At 34.6% G+C, this 22,821-nt stretch overlaps 2 protein-coding genes across 4 annotated transcripts in view; both read right to left on the reverse strand.

Annotated features, from left to right (window-relative positions):
- LOC142321788 (uncharacterized) overlaps positions 1 to 3,684 on the reverse strand; it is an 80,673-nt gene extending 76,989 nt beyond the window's left edge. For 2 of the 3 annotated variants that reach the window (XM_075360183.1, XM_075360177.1), the window contains exon 1: positions 3,666 to 3,684. The gene's annotated coding sequence lies outside the window, so the exon portion shown is untranslated. The remainder of the gene's footprint in view (positions 1 to 3,665) is intronic. The other variant, XM_075360180.1, reaches the window with a different exon arrangement.
- A 13,423-nt stretch (positions 3,685 to 17,107) lies between these two features.
- The window catches only part of LOC142321790 (uncharacterized), a 261,736-nt gene continuing 256,022 nt past the window's right edge, over positions 17,108 to 22,821 (reverse strand). Inside the window, exon 8 of the mRNA XM_075360185.1 lies at positions 17,108 to 19,458. Coding sequence (XP_075216300.1) covers positions 19,155 to 19,458 — 304 coding nt within the window. The 3' untranslated portion in view covers positions 17,108 to 19,154. The remainder of the gene's footprint in view (positions 19,459 to 22,821) is intronic.

The following is a 22,821-nucleotide window of genomic DNA, read 5'->3' on the forward strand; positions in this document are numbered from 1 at the left end:
TAATTCATTAAATTGTCAAATTCATCAATTCATCAGTTAGGTGGTAAATGCCAGCGTTTAAACAGGTACTTGTTATATTCTACTGCTTCTAATTAAATATAAAAATAATTATTTAATCAACTTCAGTAAAAAGAGGAGATTCTCAATTATATTTTTACATATATTTAAACTTTCATCCTTTGGACAATATGATTATTTTTTAATTTTTTAAAGGAAGTTGTTCTGGTGCTCCCATGTAAGTATTAGAAATATTTTTCCATAAACAATTTTATTGTCAACACAAAATCTACTTTTCATTTTGTTTTTCGTCATTATTTAGCATTAAACTATTACAGCATAATGATGTACGTCAAGATGTAATTTTGATATTCTAAATATTTTTTAATTTTCTTGTGACCCGTTTCTTAGCAGTTGTTAAAAAACAGTTTAGATCCGGAGTAACAGTGCAAGGTGAAAAGATAAAGATGTTAAGATTTGCTGATGATATAGTAATTCTAGCTGAGAGTAAAACAGTTTAGAAGAAACAATGAATGGCATGGATGACGTAGTCCAGACGGTATCCGTTTTGGATTGGACTTTTTTTAAATTATCGCTAATTTTTGCTTTAATGCCTCTGGAATATTATCAGAAATGATTATTTCATTATGTGCTTAGTAGAAAAAGGTGTGCTTAATTTTTATTAAACAAAATGGTAAAAAAAATCCAAAAATATCCATTTTTCTCCAATTTCCCTATGTAACTCAATAACTATACATTTTAGAGAAAAGATCAAAAAAGAAAAAAATATTTATTAAATTTTACACACAATATCATCAGTTGCAAATCTAAAAATAAGTTATTATTGATGCAAAAATTGCAGTAACTGTCAAAAAAATGAGACTTTTTGGGAATTTTTCAAACATTGTGCTATTTTAACAAACAAAATTATTGTTTTTCTTTTGAATTGATGTCTTGTAAGCTAAAAAGTTCAAATATAATATTGGCAAATGCAAATTATTGCTAAATATAGGTATATTAATTTATCAATAATAATTTATTCCAAAAGTTGCACAATGGTGGACAGCTTTGATCAGTTTTATCTTCGGAGATAATTAACAAATCAAAACTTTTTTTAAAGAAGCGTCTTTCTAAAAACTTTTAAGCTGTTCGTTTTAAAATTAATTTAGATAAAAATTTGAGAAGATATTCAATTTGTTTAAAATAAAAAAAAAAACTGCAAGTATGTTTGAAAAATTCCCTAAACTCTCCTAAGTAACCAACTTAAATTTTTTAATCTTTAATCTAAAGATTTAATAATTTAAATGCATCTGAAAGTTTGAGTTCTATTTTATGTGTGACTAAATTTCAAGTATTTAGAGACTTTATTTCATGTTCTACAGAATTTGGAAAACGCATTTTTTTTAAAATCTGGATTGCAAAATTATTATGTAAAAACTGTTGAACCAATTTTGTTGAAATTTGGTGTGTTGATTTATCATATCAAAAAGTTCTTTGAGGCAAAATCAGAAGGTCCTATGTATAATATAAGTACTCGAAAAAAATTCCCAAAAAATCTTGTTTTTGGTTTTCATTTTTTGACAGTTTTATTTTTGCATTTTTGCAATAATATATTTTTTGATTTGCAACCGATGATGTTGTCTGTAAATATTGAAACTTTTTCTCTCTCTATCTTTTTTCTAAAATCAACAATTATGCAGTTATCTGGGGAAATAGGAGAAAAATTGATATTTTTGCCATTTGTTTTCATTTGTTTAATAAAAATTTAAGCACACCTTTTTCAACTGGTGCATAACAAAATAATCTTCATTTCTGATGATATTCCAGAGGGATTAAAGCAAAAATTTGTAATCATATAGAAAAAGTCCAAATTTGCCCATTTTAAAACAGATACAAACTGGACTAGGCAAGAGAAAGTACTACGCAAGAACTATGAAAATAAACAAGAAGAAATTGAAAGTAATGATGTAGTAGAAATGAAGTAGATAGACTACTGAATATAAAAATAGGATGAAAAAAGACTATGGAGGTAGAAGAATTTTCTTATTTGGGAAGTAGAATTACTAAAGATGGATGAAGCAGGAGTGATATAAAATGCCAAATAACACAGGCGACATGAGCTTTCAGTAAGAAATATAACTTGCTTTCATCAAAAATTAATTTAAACATCAGGAAAACATTTTTGAAAGTATATGCTTGGAGCATAGCTTTATATGGAAGTGAAACTTGACGATCAGAGTAACTGAGAAGTAAAGATTAGAAGATTTTGAAATGTGGTGCTTTAGGAGAATGTTAAAAATCAGATGGGTGGATAGTGACAAATGAAGAGGTGTTGCGGCAGATTCATGAAGAAAGAAACATTGGGAAAAATATAGGTAAAAGAAGAGTTACACTTATGGCCACATCTTAAGGCATCCTGGAATAGTCGCTTTGATATTGGAAGGACGGGAAGGAAGATGGGAAAAATTGTGAAGGCTGGCAACATTTGGAATATGTAAAAAAATTGTTAGGGGTGTAGGATGTAGGAAGTATACCGAAATTAAATGACTGGCACTACATAGGGAATCTTGGAGAGTTGCATCAAACCAGTCAAATGACTGAAGACAAAAAAATCCAAATATTTTCACATAATAATTATTTGAAAACTTAAGACAAAAAGTAATATATATTTCTGCATTATAAAAAGTCATAGCTCATAATTGGAAGCAATCTCTTTATGTTGTTTTTTTACATTCTGTTTCTCATTTTTATTAATATACAATAATTGAATTTTTTTACAAATTTTTTTTGGGTAGACTTATTTGTAGTTTAAATTAAAAAAAAAAAATTTTAAAACAAATAAGCAATTGTAAAGAAGAAAGTTTTGTAGATTTTATTTTTAATACAGTACCAACATCAAACTGTAAAAATTTAAAGACTGAAAAGTATAAATATTTATTTTTTTAGTGCACTTTTTGAAATCAGTTTTTATATTTATTTTATTTATTAATAACTTATTATGATTCACTGTATAAAAGTACATCATTTTGAGTTAGATATGTTAGGACAGAGGTTAGGACAGTTTCAACATTTTTTTGTTGTTGAACTACTTGCTTTATGTATAATAAAATGAATGTGGCTTAAAGAAGTAAATAGTTAAACAGTTATTGTGTTTTTAAATCAGGTACATTATTATTTTATTTTATTAGCACAAAAGAGTTTTCAAATTAAATTGATGATATCACTATCTGTTATTTTAATTTTAAGTTTGGTAAAATTAGATTACAGAAACTTTTTTTTTAAAGTGGGCATTATATTATTTTGAAGAATAAAGTACAATTTCTTTGTTCTGTTTATCTAAAAAAAAATTTAATTTATTACCGTGACAGAGTTATAATATGTAGTCTTATCTAGTTTGTTATAAATGAATTTAAGCAATAAAACACACACACACACACACACACACACACACACACACACACACACACACACACACACACACACACACACACACACACACACACACACACACACACACACACACACACACACACACACACACACACACACACACACACACACACACACACACACACACACACACACACACACACACACACACACACACACACACACACACACACACACACACACACACACACACATTAATAAAGATTTGATTTACCTACTTGTTTTCTACTTTCTTGCATGTTGATTTAATTTTTAATATTTTTGATTTGAGATTTAAAATGTTTTGTTCACCTTATTTGAATTAAAAATTATGCTTATTACTTCGTTTACTAACTTACACACTGAATTATTATTACAAGTTTTTCTCTATAATTTTTCATTATCACTACCAGATAAGATAATTGGATGCATAATGTAAAGTGCACATTTTAACAATAGTATAGAAAATTTATAGCTATACAAGATAAGAATTTTACAGACAAATAATAGTTCACTTTTAATATAAACATGTTTTCATTTGAGATAAGATTTAAGTTATGAGTTAAAACATTATCACTCAAAATTTTTGAAATATATTCAGTATAATAAAGAGGTTTTCAGAATACCATAATTACAATTCGAAAATGTTAGTATGCATACAAAATAATTCAACTAAAGTGTGGTTTGTTAAATTGCTGATAAAATTGTCAGTTGGATAGCGCTTTCTTGTAAATATGTACTTACAAATATTTAATATTTAAATATTGAATTATATCCAAGTCTTATCTTACATTTTTCTTCCATATAGTAGAGTCTAACGAACACCTAAAATTTGGGCCAAAATACTTATAAAGTTGATTAGAGAAACTACCACTTGATTTTTATTAATTAAAATTTGTGAAAATGTATTTATGGAAAAGATTGAATTTGGGAAACCTATCTTTATATTTGTCAAAGAAAGGAGAAGGCTTGGGACAGAAATGGAAGGAGAACAGTGGCATAAGGGATCTGCCATCAGGCAAAACCAGATGACTATCTTTATCATTTAATCTTTCAAATTTAAGCAAGGCTACAAATTTCAGACATGTCACTCAGTACACTATATTCTGTAGACCAGTGCACCATATTCTGAATTGGTACTCTATGTACCGGTGGGAGGTACACCATTTCTTTGAAAAAAAAATCATTGTAGATTTGTCACCTGATATTGGATCAACTTCCAGTGAAAATATTTTTTTTTTGAAGTAACATTAGTTTAATAAACATTATTATTTTAAACATTTTTGTGTTTATATTATTAATTTTATCTCTGAATATAAAGAAAGCTGTGATCCTTTTATCTGCAGTTTTGGTAGCCTGGAATTAATTCTTCTCTATGTGACGGATATTCAAAATAAACAGGCAATTTCATGCTCTGCTTTTATAATAAAAATGCATGCTTCTGCTTTTGTAATGTAGGTGAGACAAACTGATAAGACAAATATTTGCATATTTGACCTTGAAAATAGCATTGACTCTTATACTCATGTCACTGGTAAAAAATATATTTGAATATAATATGTATGGGTATGCACTAGTATTTTATAATAAAATATTAAAATTTTTATCAATGAAAGGATCAGTTGTAACTTGATCTATGAGAGCAGGATCATAGATCTATATGAGTTTAGATTTTTAAGACTTAAACATCAATTTGCGGGTGAGTATCTCTCTCAGTTCAGAGTGTTTGATTGGAATCACTGAGGGACTTAGGGATTTACAAACACTTGGAGACTAAATCATTCAGAGAAAGTTTGGAGAGAGTTCAAAATGAATGCAGTGCATCAGTCAATGAACCTTTGTTGCTGAATATGAACAAACTTAAGTTCAAACACTAATTGATAAAACTGAGAATTACTAATGAGAAATCTATGGAAAACTTGAAATAATGTTAGGAGTTTAGAAAAAAATTATATCCCAAATTTAGCAAAATTAAGGCAAGGTGGGTTCCTCATACTTAGCTGTCTGATTACAAAGGAGAAATTTTGTTGTTGTCATACAATTTCTGCAGTGGTAAGGAGAGAAAAGAGACAAGGTTTTTAGAGATTTGATAAAATATAGGTTTACTATTTCATCCCAAAATCAAAACAAGCAAGCATACTGTGTCAACATTTAAGCTCACCTTAAAGAAAACATATAAATCCATACTTTCACCTTTTTTTTACCCCCTACATCCCTGGGCTGGACATCCAATTAAGTATACTCGGCCCAGAGACGTGTCTTTTGACTCTAAGGCGGTCTTCCCGCCCACCGGTTTTACACCCGGCACGGCAGGTCAACCGCCCCGGTACTAGATCTTTTCTTGCCTGCCTCTAATTCCCGTCGACGAGGGCAAAGCCCGGGCTTTGCCCTCGTCGACGGGAATAGCCGGCTATGCCGTTCCCCACCCCCGCCGATAGAAACCGGGTCTCGGTCTTTATGCCATTTGCCTCAAACCGGTGCGACCAGCACAAGGAGCGCGCGCACCCCCAAAACCAGCCACGCCGGCCGGGTCTAGGTCTTTTAATTTTATCCCCGCGAAATCTCCCCGGAGTCCCCGTCCCCTCACCGAAACCTGCACGCCAGGGCATACAGGCTCTCAGAGACGGGGCTGTCCACCTATCCCTATTTACGATTGAACCTAACGATTCCTTCGTCGCGCCTCCTCTTCCTTAGTGCGAAGATCCGTACCGGCGAAATTGTTAAAAACGTTCCAGTTCTGCTCCCTCCTTAGCGACCACTCTACTATGATATTCGCGTTCAGGTTATTGACTGCTATGAATTGTCTGTATTGTGCCCATCTTCGGCATTCGAACATCGTATGCTCTGCGTCGTTCACCTCCTGGCAGTAGTCGCAGTTGGGTGTGTCTCTCTTGCCGAATCTTTTTAAATAGTAACCAATACATCCATGACCCGACATCATCTGTGTTATGTAAAAGTTCACCTCGCCATGTTGGCGATCCAGCCATGCGTCCAAATCACTTATTAACCTTCTGGTCCAGGCCGCAGCGTTAGTCTCTGCCCATACTTCCTTCCACCACTGTCGAGTCATCGCCTCGGTCTCAGGTCTACTACACCCTTCCGCTCTCGCTTTCCTGCTCTTGATCTGAAGTTCTATCGGCGGGACCGACGCAAGCACACATATAGCTTCATATGACAGAGTACGATACCCTGCCACCACTCCCAACAATGCCGTTCTGTGCATTCTTCGCAGTTTATCCTTGTTTCTTTGTATCCTGATTGCATCAGCCCAAACCGGCGCCGCGTATAACGCCGCAGACACCGCCGCCGACGCAATCAGTTTCCGTTTGGAAGCCCCCGGTACTGTATGTTCCACGAATAATCTCCTGATGGCTTTTATGGTGAGCCCTACTTTTTTGCACACATTTTCTATATGCCCACGAAACTTGAGACTTTATCTATTGTCATCCCTAGGTATTTTGTATCCTTGACCTCAGTTATAACCTCTCCACGGATCACGACCCGAACGCCGCGCAGTCTTCTCCTACCCGTGAAGAGGATACACTTGCTTTTTGCCGGGGACACCGCCATGTTGTTGTTTATTAGCCAGTTGTCTATGAGTTGGAGGGAGCGATTTGCTTTATCCTCTGCATCACCAATTTCCTTATCTTCCACCAATAGTGCAATGTCGTCAGCGTAAGTGACTACGCTGACTCCTTCCGGATAAGGCAACCGGAGCACCCGGTCGTAAAAGATGTTCCATAGCAAGGGGCCTAACACAGACCCCTGCGGAACTCCACCGAAGACCGGAAATCTCACCACCTCCTCCAAAGTGCGAACCTCCGGGAATCTATCAGACAGGTAGCAGTCAACCTGGTTTAGCAAGTGGTCACTAACATTCATTTCTCTGAGCGCCGCTACAATGGCCGTCCACGGTACCGATTTTTGATATCTAATTGGACCATCAATGGGATCCTTCTGGCCCTCCAAGTACCGCTCCGTACCTCCGCCGCCCAGCTAACTACCCTGTTTATCGCATCCAGTGTCGAACGGCCCTTACGGAATCCATATTGCTCCAAATGTAGGCTTCCGTTTAGGTCCAGCTCCTCTTGGATCCTGGTAGCAAGAAGTCTCTCAGCAGCCTTACCCATATTATTTATGAGGCTGATAGGACGGTACTCGCAAACGCCTGGGTTTGTATTCAGTTTGGGAATAAAAAACGTCCTGGCCTCCTTCCAGCATTGAGGGAAAGTGCGGTGTTGCAGCCCATAACTCAAAATGTCCGTCATCTCCCATGGTACTATTCTAGCCAGGCCTTTAATGACCGCTGCCGGAACTCCATCTGGGCCCGGACTCTTGTTATTTAACTTGTTAATTGCGGCAATCACCTCATCCTGTGCGAACCTGCCACGTTCGCACAAGACTGTCTCCCGTCTTATCTCCTCCTCCCGTGGGAAAAGTACGGACATCTGGCGCGCCGCTTCGTCCTCATTCAGCGCAGGCACTTGCCTCCCCAATCGCTTCATTACTATTTGGAAGGCTCGCCTCCACGGGTCAGCATCGAGCTCACCACACAGTTCCCTCCACTTAAATCTCTTGGCGTTCTTAATCAGGTAGTTCAACGTTTACCGAGCCGTCTTATATGCCTCCATAGTTTGTTCAATCTGAACCTCCCTGTCTAGCTTGTAATCTTTGGGCCGTTCGTTTATTTCGCTGAAGTATGATTCTTTGTTCGGCGATCTCCTGGTTCCACCAGTATCTATGCAGGGTGGTATCTATGCTCCGTTTCCGGTATGCTGGAAATTTCGTTTGAGATTATTTCTTGGAGGACCTCCGGATCCAACCTTCTGCCGTCAGAGATTTTGCGTGCCGCTCTCTCCACAATTATGTTCACCTGTCTGCTAGTGAGTCTTCTTGTCGGGTTCCGTACAGCAGGGGTCGCCGAACAGACGTGTATTATCAAGGAGACCGCAAGGTGATCACTCCCGATCTCCTCTTCCAAAACTCGGAATTCGGTTCTATCAGTGACCATTCTCCCATCCACGATCACCAGATCGAGGATGGATTCATGGCCCCTCGCTCGATAAGTCGGAGTTCCGTCGTTCAGGCATGTGCTACTGGTAGCTGCAAGGAAGTCCTCCAGGACATTTCCTCTGTTATTCGTGGTCCCAGCGCCCGCCGCCACTGTCCTACAGTTGAAGTCCCCCAAAATAATAGCTCTCTTGGGGGACTGCATAACCAAGCGTTGCAACTGTGTCGTCCGGTGTTGGTACTCTTCAACGGACACATTAGGGCTAATGTAGACACCGTGCATAATATGCTCTTCCAATTCCACGGCTACCACACCCTGCGCTCTGTGATACAGACTAAAGTCCCTAATGCCTGTTGCTCGCTTCATCGCGACGTCCCCCGACATATCAGACACCCACTGTGAGTGAGCGGCCGCGAGGACATTTAGCTCGGTAGCCACAATAAAATCAAAACACCCACGGTTGGCAATCTTCTCCACCAGATAATTGGCGAGGAGACTGCGGTTGTGATTCGATAACAGGATCCTTAACATGTCTTACAACAATCGGAGCTGCCGGTCCTGTCCGTCGAGCTCTTACAGTTTAGGCACCTATTGGCCTCTCGAAATTCTCGAATAAGGTGCCCCGCACCGCCACAGTTGTAGCATAAGCTATCACGGTCAGGACCCTTGCAATTTCTGCTACCGTGCCCAATATCCCAGCATCGATGGCAGCGCTCATTTTGTGTTCTGATATACGTCCGACAGTGGACCCACCCCACCCGAAGCCTAGAGGCAACCAGCTTGGTCGCCCCTCTGTGAGTAGTGATGACCGTAGCACTTTTTGTTTCTCCATATGCACCTCTTAGAGATGTTATTCTATAGCTTTCCTCTTTGCCAAGGACCCTGTCTAGCGCCTCCTTTATTTCGTTTTCCGTGGTGTCATACTCCAGATCTTTAATATGCACCACGGTTCTTCTGTTGCCTCTCGTACGAAGATCCACCTGTAGATCTGCCGCTCGGTCTCTTAACATATTAGTAAATTCGCCGGCCTTTTTGGTTCCTTGGATTCGAACCTCCATTTCCTGGTTGCGGCCCTTTCTAATTGATAGGACTTCTACTGCTTCCTCCCTGGAGACTCTGTCCTTGACTGTTTTTAAGAGGTCAGCATACGACTTCCCAGGTGCTCTCACCACCACTGTCTTACTCTCCGTCACCGGTGGGGCAGCCCTACGTACAGAAGCCGATCGCGATCTGGCTCGTGTTTGATCCCCCAAATTAGGAAGGATCATTTTTGGAGGCGATTTTTTCTCCCGTGACAGGTAAATAACTATTTTCCTTATAAATATACCCTCCGGTTCAGGCGGTATGACGAATACCACTTCCTCGGGTTTACTGACGACCCTCCTCATGGCCTTAATCACTTGCGCTGCGGCTGCCTTTTCTCCTTCTTCGGTGCTGTACACCACCGTGTACCTTGTACCCCTCGAGGTAACACAGTTGTCCTCCAACACGGTGGAGTCCTGGATGATCATGGCCGCTGGTTTGGTGCCATGAAACTGGCTGCCGGGTCTCGTCTTGGTCAAGTTAACATACTGGCAGCTGTCCTCCCCAGGCGTTAAGTTGGTCACCTGGGTAAGCCTGTTCATCGCCCAGGTTGACCATATGCTTGGCAGTCTCTCTAATAGTTGGTCATCAGTAAGGTCTTGTTCTAGAATATCGTCCTCCCTGTGGGGTCTATCCGTTTGTGTCCCCTGCGTATTGGTGTCAACACCAGCCGCTTCCTCCTCTACCAGTTGAAGCTCCTTGTAAATCTCAGATAACTCCCGCTCATGCGCTTTCATAAAAGCCGGGCTGGATTTACCTAGGCCTTGGCGTAATTGTAGTAGGGCGTGTCCCAGTCTACATGCAATATTCTTAAGAGTTAGCGGGGATCCTCCTCCTCGGATGAGCCCGCCCTGGCCCGTTTAACGCTTTTTGTCTCCGTAATCCTCCAAGTTTTCTTTACCTGTGTCCTTGAAGACCCTGAGGCACTTACCTCCATGGGGTTGATGGATATTAACTATTTTGGTGTTTTTGGGTTCTCCGCCCAATTCCTATTACTTTAAGACCCCACAAAAGGGGTTCAAAATTTTCAAATTTGGGGGCCCAAAATTGGGCAAAATGTTTTGGGGGCACCAGAAGATGTACAATCTTATGATTTGTCCAGAACCGGGAGGATGTTCCTCTAGGCCCACCCAGTCAAAAGCTATTTGAGATCAAAGTTTCCCCAATTACTAGGCGGTTTGACTGAAAAATTTCCCAATTTGGGAAAAGTTTTTTGGGGCGCCAAAAGATGCACAAACTCGTGATTCGCCTAGATCCGAAAGGATTTTGTTCTAAACGCACCCGTTCAAAAGTTATTAAGGTTTGAAGTTTCCCTAATAACTGAGCAGTTTGACTTAGAACAAATTTGTCACTTGTCTTACAGCAAACAACGAAATATTTTCTAAGTTGTTTACTTCTATTGACAGGCCTGTATTGTTCTGCCAATCGACCTAGAAAATATTCAGCTGTATATCTTACAGTTAACCAATGTTTAACCTATAAATTATTTTAAATATTTATAAATAATTTTCCAGTTCACCAAATCTCATGAAACTTTACGTACGTTTCTTGAACCCTTCCTCTTGAAAACTTATTAACTTCCAGAACCTGGCACCAAAAATTAACTGTCCAAAAAACACTCCTCCAGTACTTATATTCTTGTATAAGCCAAATGGCTTCGTAACCAAAAAAACGTAATAAAAATGTAATCCGTTGACCAAATCTCACAAAATTTTAAACACTTGTCCGTTAACCTTTCCACTAAAATCCTATGTACTTTTCCGATAAAATATCATGGCAAATTAGAATAAAGTATATCAAAAAGAATAATCCAATTTCAAAAAGATATATTTCATAATAAAAATATATTACAACTGCAAAACAAATTACATAATATTCAAAAATGTTTTAAATTTCACTTACCAAGCTATAAATGTTCTATATGCTCTCTATCTTCTGCACAGAAAACACGATAGCTGAATTCTTGCACAACACTTTTTAAACAGAATTTATTTAGCTGAGATGTTGGTTTCAGCCTATCCACATCAGCAGGTAATGGTGGAACATAAACACTTTGTTTCACATATCTACACAAGAAAAAGTTACAAGGTGTAATGTCTGGGGATCTTGGGAGCTAAGAGTGTTTAGCCAAGTCTTGTGCTCCTGTACAGTCTATCCACCATTAAGAAGGTGTTTCATTTAGAAACCGATCAACTCAGCTGTATCCCATTCTGCTGAAAAATAAATCCTTGTCTTCGTTTAGTTTGGGAAAAGCCTGTTCTGGAGCAGCTCAAGAAAAGAATGCCCTTACTGTTTCCTAAAAAAAAGAGCCATACATTTTTTAATCAAAATCGCACAAAAAACATTAACTTTTGATAAATCTCGTTCCTGCTGTACAATCTTATTCAGATTCTCTAGCCCCCATTGCCAAACTCTGTAGCGTGAAACCTACCGCTTAAAATAAATTTTGCTTTATTACTAACATTGAACCATGGTAAAAACATATCTTCTTCTATTCAACTAAGAGCATGCCTCACAAATCTTTAGAAATTTTTTTGTCAATTACACGAAGAGCTTGTACCAGTTATAATTGGTACAGTCTCTAATAAACGTGTCGTCTTAACACATGTCAAACAGTCATACGAGGGATCAACAAGTTCTTGGCTATTGCGTCAAGTAGCTGAAAAGTCTTGAATTTGCTATACATATTGTGCGTGGTTGCCCTGGATTCTTCCCATTACATAAAAACCTTAATTCTTCAAATTGTTTATACCAGTGATGAAAAAATGTTCTTAGCCGATGGTGGATCGAACCTGAAACACTTGTCAAAATGCACACTGAATTATTATTTTGGACTCTTGCTAAATTGTAGAACACAAAATACTTCCTGTTCCACAGACATCATGTTGTTATGACTGAGGTTAGCATACATTTGAGTGCTAGTATTGCAATCTGGCGGCCAGTGTTTGAAACTCGCAAGACACGCACTTTCAAACAGTGAAAATTTCATTCACCGATCATGCATGGTTGCAAAGGGGTATGATTTTGAAATCAAGTCAATCTTTTTAATATCACTGTTTATTTTATGTTTTCAATACAAATTACAACAATAGAAAAAAAAAATTTTAATGTTTCTCTAAGTGTGATACCATTTCTTGAATTGCTTTTTTGTGTGCATTACAGATCTGTAAATATAATTTTTCTACCACCCTTAGTTTTAAATAAATTACGCTTCAAAAAAATGAAGGGAAAATGTAGTTAAAATTAGTAAAATTTATAATTTTCCCTGGCCATACCTATGTTAGAATGACTTCGCTGATGCTTTTCTTTTATTAATAGCCTCAGGCACATCCTGAATTAATGTTCAACAGTAATCAGCTAGCATGTTAGTATTCCATTTCCCTTTATAGCAGCTTTCCATCACTGAAATGTCTTGGTGGAATTCACTGTGTCCGTCACTTACGTCTCCAAGGTTGTCCAGGAAAAATCCAGATATGAGTGAAGGAAATGTATTTTCAAAGACATATTACATCTCACAACTATGTATGAAGTAAGAAGTTGATTAACAATATTGTGGTAACTGTTGAATTTTTGTTTACCAAGAAACTTTTTACAAACGTCTTTAAATGAAGCCCAAGCTGCACTTTCTGCATTATTTAGCATTGAGTTAAATACATCATCTTTGACCATCTCTCTTATTTGAGGACCAACAAATATTCCTTCTTTAATTTTTCCTTCACTTACACTTGGAAATTTCTGCCTGATGTACAAAAATCCGGGACTATCCTTCTTCAATGGTTTTAAAAAAATTTTTCATTAGCCCTAGCTTGGTATGGTGAGAGGGTAAAAATATTTTTATGTGTTCAACTAAGGACTCATGAATAATACTTTTCCCATTTGGAGTTAAGTTGTCTCGTTTCTTCCACTCTTTGGTAACATAATGTTTATCCCTAGTTTGGCTTTCCCATTTGCAAAGAAAACACATGTACTTAGTATAGCCTAACTGCATGCCTAAGAAAATAGCTATAACTTTCAAATCACCACATATGTTCCAGCTATGTTTTTTATAATTTACTTTTTCAAGAATGTCTTTCATCACTTCATGTGTCTCTTTCAAATTAATACCATAAGCAATTGATATCGAAGGATATTTGTTACCTTGTTTAGTAGAACCACTTTTAAACTATACTTGGACAAATCTATGAAAAGGTGCCAGTCCTCAGGACTGGCACCTTTATTGATTTTCATCAATAAAGTACTGAGAAAGTTCTTTTTGTCGACTTCGAAAGTCCGAAATTGTACACCAATTTTACATTGAAAGTACAAATGATATGCTTTTTTAATTAAAAATGCAATGTTTTTTCTATTTGGTTTTATGGTAAACTCACCACATACATAGCAAAAGGCATTCACATCATTTACACAATTTTGAGGTATTAGGACACTGCAGCACTGTTAACAAACTTAGGACAGCAATAAGACTGAGCAAAATTAATTAAGTCCTAAATCCAGTGCTTAATACAAACAACACAGCTGTGTTTTCAGCTACATTTTTTGACATGCACAGACATGATTAATCTTGTCCATGAAGGCTCACTCTTTGCTATTAGATGTGAGTCATAATATGTGACTACGATATGATTTAATTCTTTGTCTAGCATTGTTTAATTATAGCTTACAAATTATGTTAACAAAGTTAAACATTAAAAAATGAGCTAACAAAATACAAGATAGAAGCTTTAAATGCTAAATATACATTGAAAAATGAAAAAAAATCCTTTAATTAAAATTTAAAAATTAAAAAAAAATAGTGGGTAATAGAAAGATTCTTAGTTCATATTTGATTTCAGCATCAAAAAACAGGTTAAAATCATGTATCGCATGTTAGGAAACAAAAATTATGTTTTTCAGTGTAATATATGGCTACATTTTTTCTTTTTTTTATTGTTACTATCATTGAAGCCATTAAAATATTCCTTAAAATAAATAATGGGAATATTTTTGAGTGATAAGCGTGCCTTAGGCACACCCTCGGCAGTTAGGCCTGGTGAGGAGCGTCTCGGAATGGGATTATTAGGTGTCGAAAATTGATTACCACTTGTGTAAAAATATTTTTTTTGAATGATGAAAATTGTTATAATAAAAGTTAAATTAGAAATTTAACTCTAGAAATTGATACTACCGAATCGGGATTTTCCACTAGTGATTGTTACTTTCCAGTGCCTACTTTTTGGTTATTTTTTTTTTTTTTTTGTCTTCAGTCATTTGACTGGTTTGATGCAGCTCTCCAAGATTCCCTATCTAGTGCTAGTCATTTCATTTCAGTATACCCTCTACATCCTACATCCCTAACAATTTGTTTTACATATTCCAAACGTGGCCTTCCTACACAATTTTTTCCTTCTACCTGTCCTTCCAATATTAAAGCGAGGATATTAAAGTCCAATATTAAAGTTTCCAGGATGCCTTAGTATGTGGCCTATAAGTCTGTCTCTTCTTTTAATTATATTTTTCCAAATGCTTCTTTCTTCATCTATTTGCCGCAATACCTCTTCATTTGTCACTTTATCCACCCATCTGATTTTTAACATTCTCCTAAAGCACCACATTTCAAAATCTTCTAATCTTTACTTCTCAGTTACTCTGATCGTCAAGTTTCACTTCCATATAAAGCTATACTCCAAGCATATACTTTCAAAAATCTTTTCCTGACATTTAAATTAATTTTTGATGTAAATAAATTATATTTCTTACCAAAGGCTCGTTTCGCTTGTGCTATTCGGCATTTTATATCGCTCCATCTTGCTTTGTCCATCTTTAGTAATTCTACTTCCCAAATAACAAAATCCTTCTACCTCCATAATCTTTTCTCCTCCTATTTTCACATTCAGTGGTCCATCTTTGTTATTTCTACTACATTTCATTACTTTTGTTTTGTTCTTGTTTATTTTCATGCGATAGTTCTTGCGTAGGACTTCATCTATGCCGTTCATTGTTTCTTCTAAATCCTTTTTACTCTCGGCTAGAATTACTATATCATCAGCAAATCATAGCATCTTTATCTTTTCACCTTGTACTGTTACTCCGAATCTAAATTGTTCTTTAACATCATTAACTGCTAGTTCCATGTAAAGATTAAAAAGTAACGGAGATAGGGAACATCCTTGTCGGACTCCCTTTCTTATTACGGCTTCTTTCTTATGTTCTTCAATTATTACTGTTGTTGTTTGGTTCCTGTACATGTTAGCAATTGTTCTTCTATCTCTGTATTTGAACCCTAATTTTTTTAAAATGCTGAACATTTTATTCCAGTCTACGTTATCGAATGCCTTTTCTAGGTCTATAAACGCCAAGTATGTTGGTTTGTTTTTCTTTAATCTTCCTTCTACTATTAATCTGAGGCCTAAAATTGCTTCCCTTGTCCCTACACTTTTCTTGAAACCAAATTGGTCTTCTCCTAACACTTCTTCCACTCTCCTATCAATTCTTCTGTATAGAATTCTAGTTAAGATTTTTGATGCATGATTAGTTAAACTAATTGTTCTGTATTCTTCACATTTATCTGGCCCTTCTTTCTTTGGTATCATTACTATAACACTTTTTTTAAAGTCTCACGGAAATTCCCCTTTCTCATAAATATTACACACCAGTTTGTATAATCTATCAATCGCTTCCTCACCTGCACTGCGCAGTAATTCTACAGGTATTCTGTCTATTCCAGGAGCCTTTCTGCCATTTAAATCGTTCAATGCTCTCTTAAATTCAGATCTCAGTATTGTTTCTCCCATTTCATCCTCCTCAACTTCCTCTTCTCCCTCTATAACACCATTTTCTAATTCATTTCCTCCGTATAACTCTTCAATATATTCCACCCATCTATCGACTTTACCTTTCGTATTATATATTGGTGTACCATCTTTGTTTAACACATTATTAGATTTTAATTTATGTACCCCAAAATTTTCTTTAACTTTCCTGTATGCTCCGTCTATTTTACCAATGTTCATTTCTCTTTCCACTTCTGAACACTTTTCTTTAATCCACTCTTCTTTCGCCAGTTTGCACTTCCTGTTTATAGCATTTCTTAATTGCCGATAGTTCCTTTTACTTTCTTCAAAATATATTTGAAGAATATATTTTGCCAAGAGAGTTGACCAACTCTCTTCAAAATATTTGATGAAGATGTAATTTTTTTTTTGCTTCATATCGCCACATAAGCTGTGCATGGGATATGGAAATGTAATGTACAAAAAATGCTATGCCTGACCGGGATTTAAACCCAGAACCTCCAGATGAAAGGCTGAGATGCTACCACTCATGCCACAGAGGCATTTCATGGCAATTTAGCCAAACTTTTATAGGTCTTGGTATCTGATGCAATAGATTGTAACTTAACAGACTTTTGTATGGCATAATTTAATATTGAAAAAAGAAGTCTGTATTATAAGAAGTAGTACAAATTGTATAATATACTGTTGTTAATATCAACTTGATTTAAGTCCCTGGGTGATAATATATTGTAATGAAAATAACTATAAATTCAGGCCAATATTAACAGGTAGTAAACAAAAACAATGGATTTTTTAATTTGTCTAATAAAATATTTTATTGAATATCTATGATAAACTGTACAAAACTATTTTAATATAAAAACAAAAAAATACTTTGTCACTGTAAAAATATGTATATTCAATATCTATTCACTGGTCTCATTTTATAATAATTGTAATCGATAATAAAATATATTAACATATCCATATTAAATTTTAACAATAACATACATAATTAACAAAATGGCTATTAATGATATTTATAATTAAAATTAAAAACATTACATAATTACAATATAAAAAATAATACACTATAACACAACAAAATTATAAAATTTATTTGTAATTGTCTGGCAAGGATGGCTTTCTTTGGCGAAGAATGTTTGTTTACCTATTTACAATATTTTCACTTTCTTTTTGTCATAAAATTATATCATTAGCATCTAATAAAGAATAAATTTAATAAACTTAAATTTAATAAATCAAACAATTTTATTTTTACATTTCATATACTTTAAAAAAATATTTGTAGCAAATATAGAAATGACTTCAAAACTAGTAGATACTGGTAAATTTTGAAATATTAATCATTAAATCTCATAGAATATAAATCTGTTATATATATATTTTTTTACATTTTACGACACCAGATCACTATAACTACATATATAGTTTAAAATTCTCTGAAGGGTAAGCAACCATATATTATATGATCAACTATTCTTGAAATATAGATCGATGATCTAATTTAGGCTGATTGTTTCCAGTCTAACTTAAATTAGAATATAATATGTCTAGAGCCCTTAGGTATACTATTTCACTATTTTTAAAAAAATTATTACCACTATAGATAATAATATATTTTATAAATAAATAAATCTGTTTTTTGCTGTAAGTTTCTTTAAGTGTCATGTATCTGGTTAGTTTGGGAAGAAAAGCTTAGGCCATGGAAGGAAAAAGTTAGGCTTCACTTTATTAACTCTACATAATCTAAATCTTTTACACATTTTTAAATGTGTGCCTCTAGCAGGATCTTTGTTTAAGTGTATTTTTTTATTTTAAGTCTTGTAATACTTTTTGCTTTCATTTTTAAATTTAAGTCTTTAAATTTCTTTTCTTTGCTAGTTTACAAGCAAGCAGATGAGGAAGCTACCAAGTATTAAAACTTAGTGTTTTATATAAATCTTTATTGTATGAACAGTGTTCATATGAATAAATGTTTTCAACATATGTAAAAGTCAGTTGGTCCTTCATTTGATGTCTGTCCAAAAAGAAACCAAACCTTTGAAATTGTGCATTAATGTTATCATAGAAAGAATAAGAAGAAGAAGAAAGTCACCATTCAGACAGTGGAATGAGTAATGGGATTCTTTACAGATAATATTACACTGCTCCAGTGCAATGCCATTTCACATTGTTCAGTCTGCAAGTGTAAAGTGAGGTCATATTATGTGTCTGTAGTGTTTTCAAACATTAAGAAAATGAAGATTCTTGATGAGCAGTACATAATTTTCAAACAATAAATAGATTAAAGAAAATTTGTGACAATACTATAAAACATGTACCAGAACACTTTCCAACAGAGGGTTAAATACAGGGAGCAGTTTAGAGTACTACTTCAAAAGGGGACAAATCTTAAGATATATAACAAATAAATTATATAATTTTGAAAAAATTTGTTTCTTTTTGAACAAATCACATACCTGATAAATATGTTCAGAAGAAAGTGTAATTCTTCATCTACCAATGACTGATTATCAATAACTACTATATTATAATATAATACTGTACAATTTTTTTTTAAGCTCTGATAGCTAATTAATTTTATTAATAAAAGACAATAATTACTATGACGGTAAGAATACTTATACAAAAGATTTTAGTAAAAAAATATTAAAACACTGACAACAAATTTATTTATCATTTATTTATTCAAGAAATATTACTGTCTCATCAAAATACTTCCTTTTTTCAGTTTAGGCTTTAGAATTTTTTTTAATCTTAAATGGCTTTACTAAGCCCACCAGACAAAGAATGACTAAACTGCTTATTAAAATTATTTATCAGAAAGCGCATCATAATCTTTTAAGTAGTATGGCATATGATCAAGAGATAATACAGTTTTTATCATCAGAAGAAACCTTCTTGTTTGGTGAACGAGGTTGATTATTTTGTTGCCTTTGTCTAGCTACAGCAAGGGCGTCATTTGGTACATAGGAAATACGAACACCACCATATGCACGACGAGGAGGCAACTGGTATGCTGTCATGTCATCACTGCTTGAACTAGAAGAACATGTTGAACAATAACTATCAGCATCATCATCCTCATCCCTTTCTTGACGAGGACGACCAGAGTAGCTTCGACTACGGGGAAATCTTTCTTCTTCATCTGGTGAACCTTGGAACCTAAAAAAAATTATTTTTTGAAGTATAATAAAAGCATGGTATTATATGTATCAAAAAATACTTTCTATTATTTTTAAATTTGTTAAGTTTCCTGCAGTGCTCCGATTCACCTTTTAGCTTTATACTGTCAGGCACCTTGGAAAATGATTGCCTGACTTTGTCTTCAGGGTAATTAATTTTTTAAGAATCCATATAATCCATGATAGTGATTTTTTGATAGTTGGAAAGAGTCCAACATAGAACATCTAAGGTAGTTAGCCCTAGAGAATTTTAGTTCACTTGATCCTACTCTTCAGCAGATTAAGCTATCCAGCTACACCATCATGGAGGCACACACCTTTAAGACATTATAGAGAATAAAACACAATTGAAAAAAAGGGTGCCCTTAAAGATATCGAAACAAAAGTGGCCATTATAATAGTATAATCTATAAAAAGTTCAAAAATTAAGAAAACTAGCACATCAAACACTAAGGAAAATTAGGAGAAACACATAAAAGAACAAATAACAGAAATGGAAGAAAATTTCAAGAAAGGTGATACAAGACTATTTTACATTTAAGAATAAAATCAATAGTTACTCAACTTCAAGTTTTAACTTTAAAAGAGAAACTGGCATACTAGCCTTGAACAACAAGGAAAAATGTGAGATCCTGGTTGAATATTTAAAAAAGTTATTAAACTGAAAAACACAAAGAGAACTGTACTTAAGCTTAACAACACAGATCGTGACTAATTCAACAGAGAAGGAAGAAATTAAAAATGTGATCAAGTTGCTCGAAAATAACAAAGCATCAGGTGAGGATGGTATAATCACAGAATTATGGAAGCTTGCACATGAGAGATTCATAACAGAAACAACTGAACTTTTCCACAAAATGTGGACAGAAGAAAAAATTCCAGTTGATTGGCTTGTCACATTAATTCATCCATTGTATAAAAAAGCCTCAAAAACTGAATAAGAACTGAAAATACAGAATACAATAATTAATTTGTGAGGCATAATGAGAAGTTGCCAGTAAGCTATCAGTGTTTTTTACTGACTTCAAAAAAAAAGTGTACGTTTTCAATCTAACCTATATGATTTGTTTTTCCTTTAGGTATTCAAATCTTACTTATACAACCAAGTGTACAGTATACAGTTTTACCCAACAAGAAAAATAACCTTTTTTAAGTAAAAGTTAAAAACAGAAACAAAAATAACAGGTGATCTAAAAAGGACTTCATGAATTTAAAAGCATATAAAAATTTATTGAGATAAGTTACAGATTCAGTTGAGGTCTTATTTCACATCAAAACGCCATCAAGTTTTGACTCATGCAGTTCAGTATACTGAATTTGGCCATCAGTGTTGTTAAAAATGGATACATTTACTGGTGTGGAATATGCTCACTGTGTGTTATGGTTTCATGATTTTCCATCAGCAACTGCTGTTCAACATAATTTTCGAAGAGAGTACTCCTAGTAGGCATACAATTTATTCTTGCACCAAATCTTCATTCATACAGGTTGTTCTGTTAAACATAAAAAATCACCAGGACACCCATGCATCCCTGAAGCTGCTGTGGAACAACTCAGAGAAAGCTTTATTCACAGTCTGAAGAAAACAACTTGACGTGCATTACGTGAGACTGGCATTCCACAAACGATTGTTTGGCATGTATTATGTAAACAACTGCACTTGAAGCCATACAGACTAATCATTGTTCAACATATTACAGAAGACGACACAGCCGCTTTGCTCCAGTTTTGGGTGGAAATGATAGATAGAATTACAGACAGCAATACATTTTTAGATAATTAATTTTTAGTGATGAGTCAACATTTCACATTAGTGGCAAGGTGAAGAATAATTATAACTGCTGAATATGGGATAGTAGAAACCCTCAAGAAACTTTGCAGCACATACATGATAACCCTAAAGTCAATGATTTTTTATGCCCTAAACAAATAAAGACAGTCTTCTAAATAAAGACAGTTCTTCTTTCAGGAGGCAACTGTAAATGGTATCATTTGGACATGCTTTAAAATTTTCTAATTCCTATGTTAGATTATGATAATGACCAAGATGGATGCTATTACTATCAGCAAAACAGAACATCACCTCACTACCATCTAGAAGTCCAAGATTTTCTTGGATTGGTTGTGAATGTCCAATTGCAAGGCTACCTCACTCCTCAGATTTGATCCCACTAGATTTTTTCTTGTGAAGTTTCATTAAAGATTGGGTTTATGCACATCTTTGCTTGCTGATCTTTTGAGCTAAAACTTCAACTAACTCCGTAGCTGCAGAGATAACACCCGACTTGCTGGATTGTCAATATTAATGATTTGTTTGTTATTGATAGTTTATTTGAAAGGATTCTGTGGTAAGCTCAGTTACTGTTACTCCTAATGAAATTAAAATAGTTGTGTTTAATAAAGGTTCTTCTATTTGGTTGAATGGTTTAATTGATTTTGGTGGTCAATTTATTCCAATTTCAACTGATGGTGCTAATTTTGAGTGAAAGAATATTCAATAAAAGAAAAGAATAATTTCTGAAATAATGAATATGATCACACCCATTTGTATTAGTGATTTTACCTTAATTGCATCAGTCTGGAATGAAATCGATTTCAGGTGGGATATATGTCGCATTACAAATGGAAACCAAAGTGAACCTGTTGGGTGATAAACTTGACAAGTTTTTCTATGAAATGAGACCTCAATTTTATCTATAAGTTATTTCAATAAATTTTATATGATTTAGATTTGTTAAATCCTTTTATAATTATCTGGTTATTAAAAAATATTTATAGTGGTTTCATAAATAAAATACAATGAAGATTTCATTATATTATAAATTTAGTTTAGTTAATCTTAAAAATTATACTTGAAATTTAACTGCTGAATTAATATAAATATATACTTAAAAAATGGTGAAATGAATCAAATGAAAGTTTTGATAGAAACATAAATACTTCACCCACATAATCCAAGAATAAGATTTTTATGAAAGAATATCTTAAAACAACATACTAAAACTTAAAAGTAATAATTTTCCACTTCTTTGAATTATAAATTACGCTCAAAAACTTATAGTTGGTACCAGATTACAATTATACAACTTGAAATAAAACAACTCTGCCCTTAATTTGTTAATTTTTAAAAAAATTATCAAGAATTAAAAGTATTTTTTTTAGTCTACTTTTTAAAATCATTAAGCAATGATAATGGCAAAAAATAGTACAAAAAGTGCAAAAGACTAAGTAGGAATCTGAAATAGTAGTCACAGAGCTCTCTCTCTCTCTCTCTCTCTATTATAGGGCTTCGCAATATTTTAAGAATGAAAACTGGATTTTTAAGCAGTTAAACCTACCAGGC

The sequence above is a fragment of the Lycorma delicatula genome, chromosome 3 (genome assembly GCF_047948215.1).
Source record: "Lycorma delicatula isolate Av1 chromosome 3, ASM4794821v1, whole genome shotgun sequence".
NCBI lineage: Eukaryota > Metazoa > Arthropoda > Insecta > Hemiptera > Fulgoridae > Lycorma > Lycorma delicatula.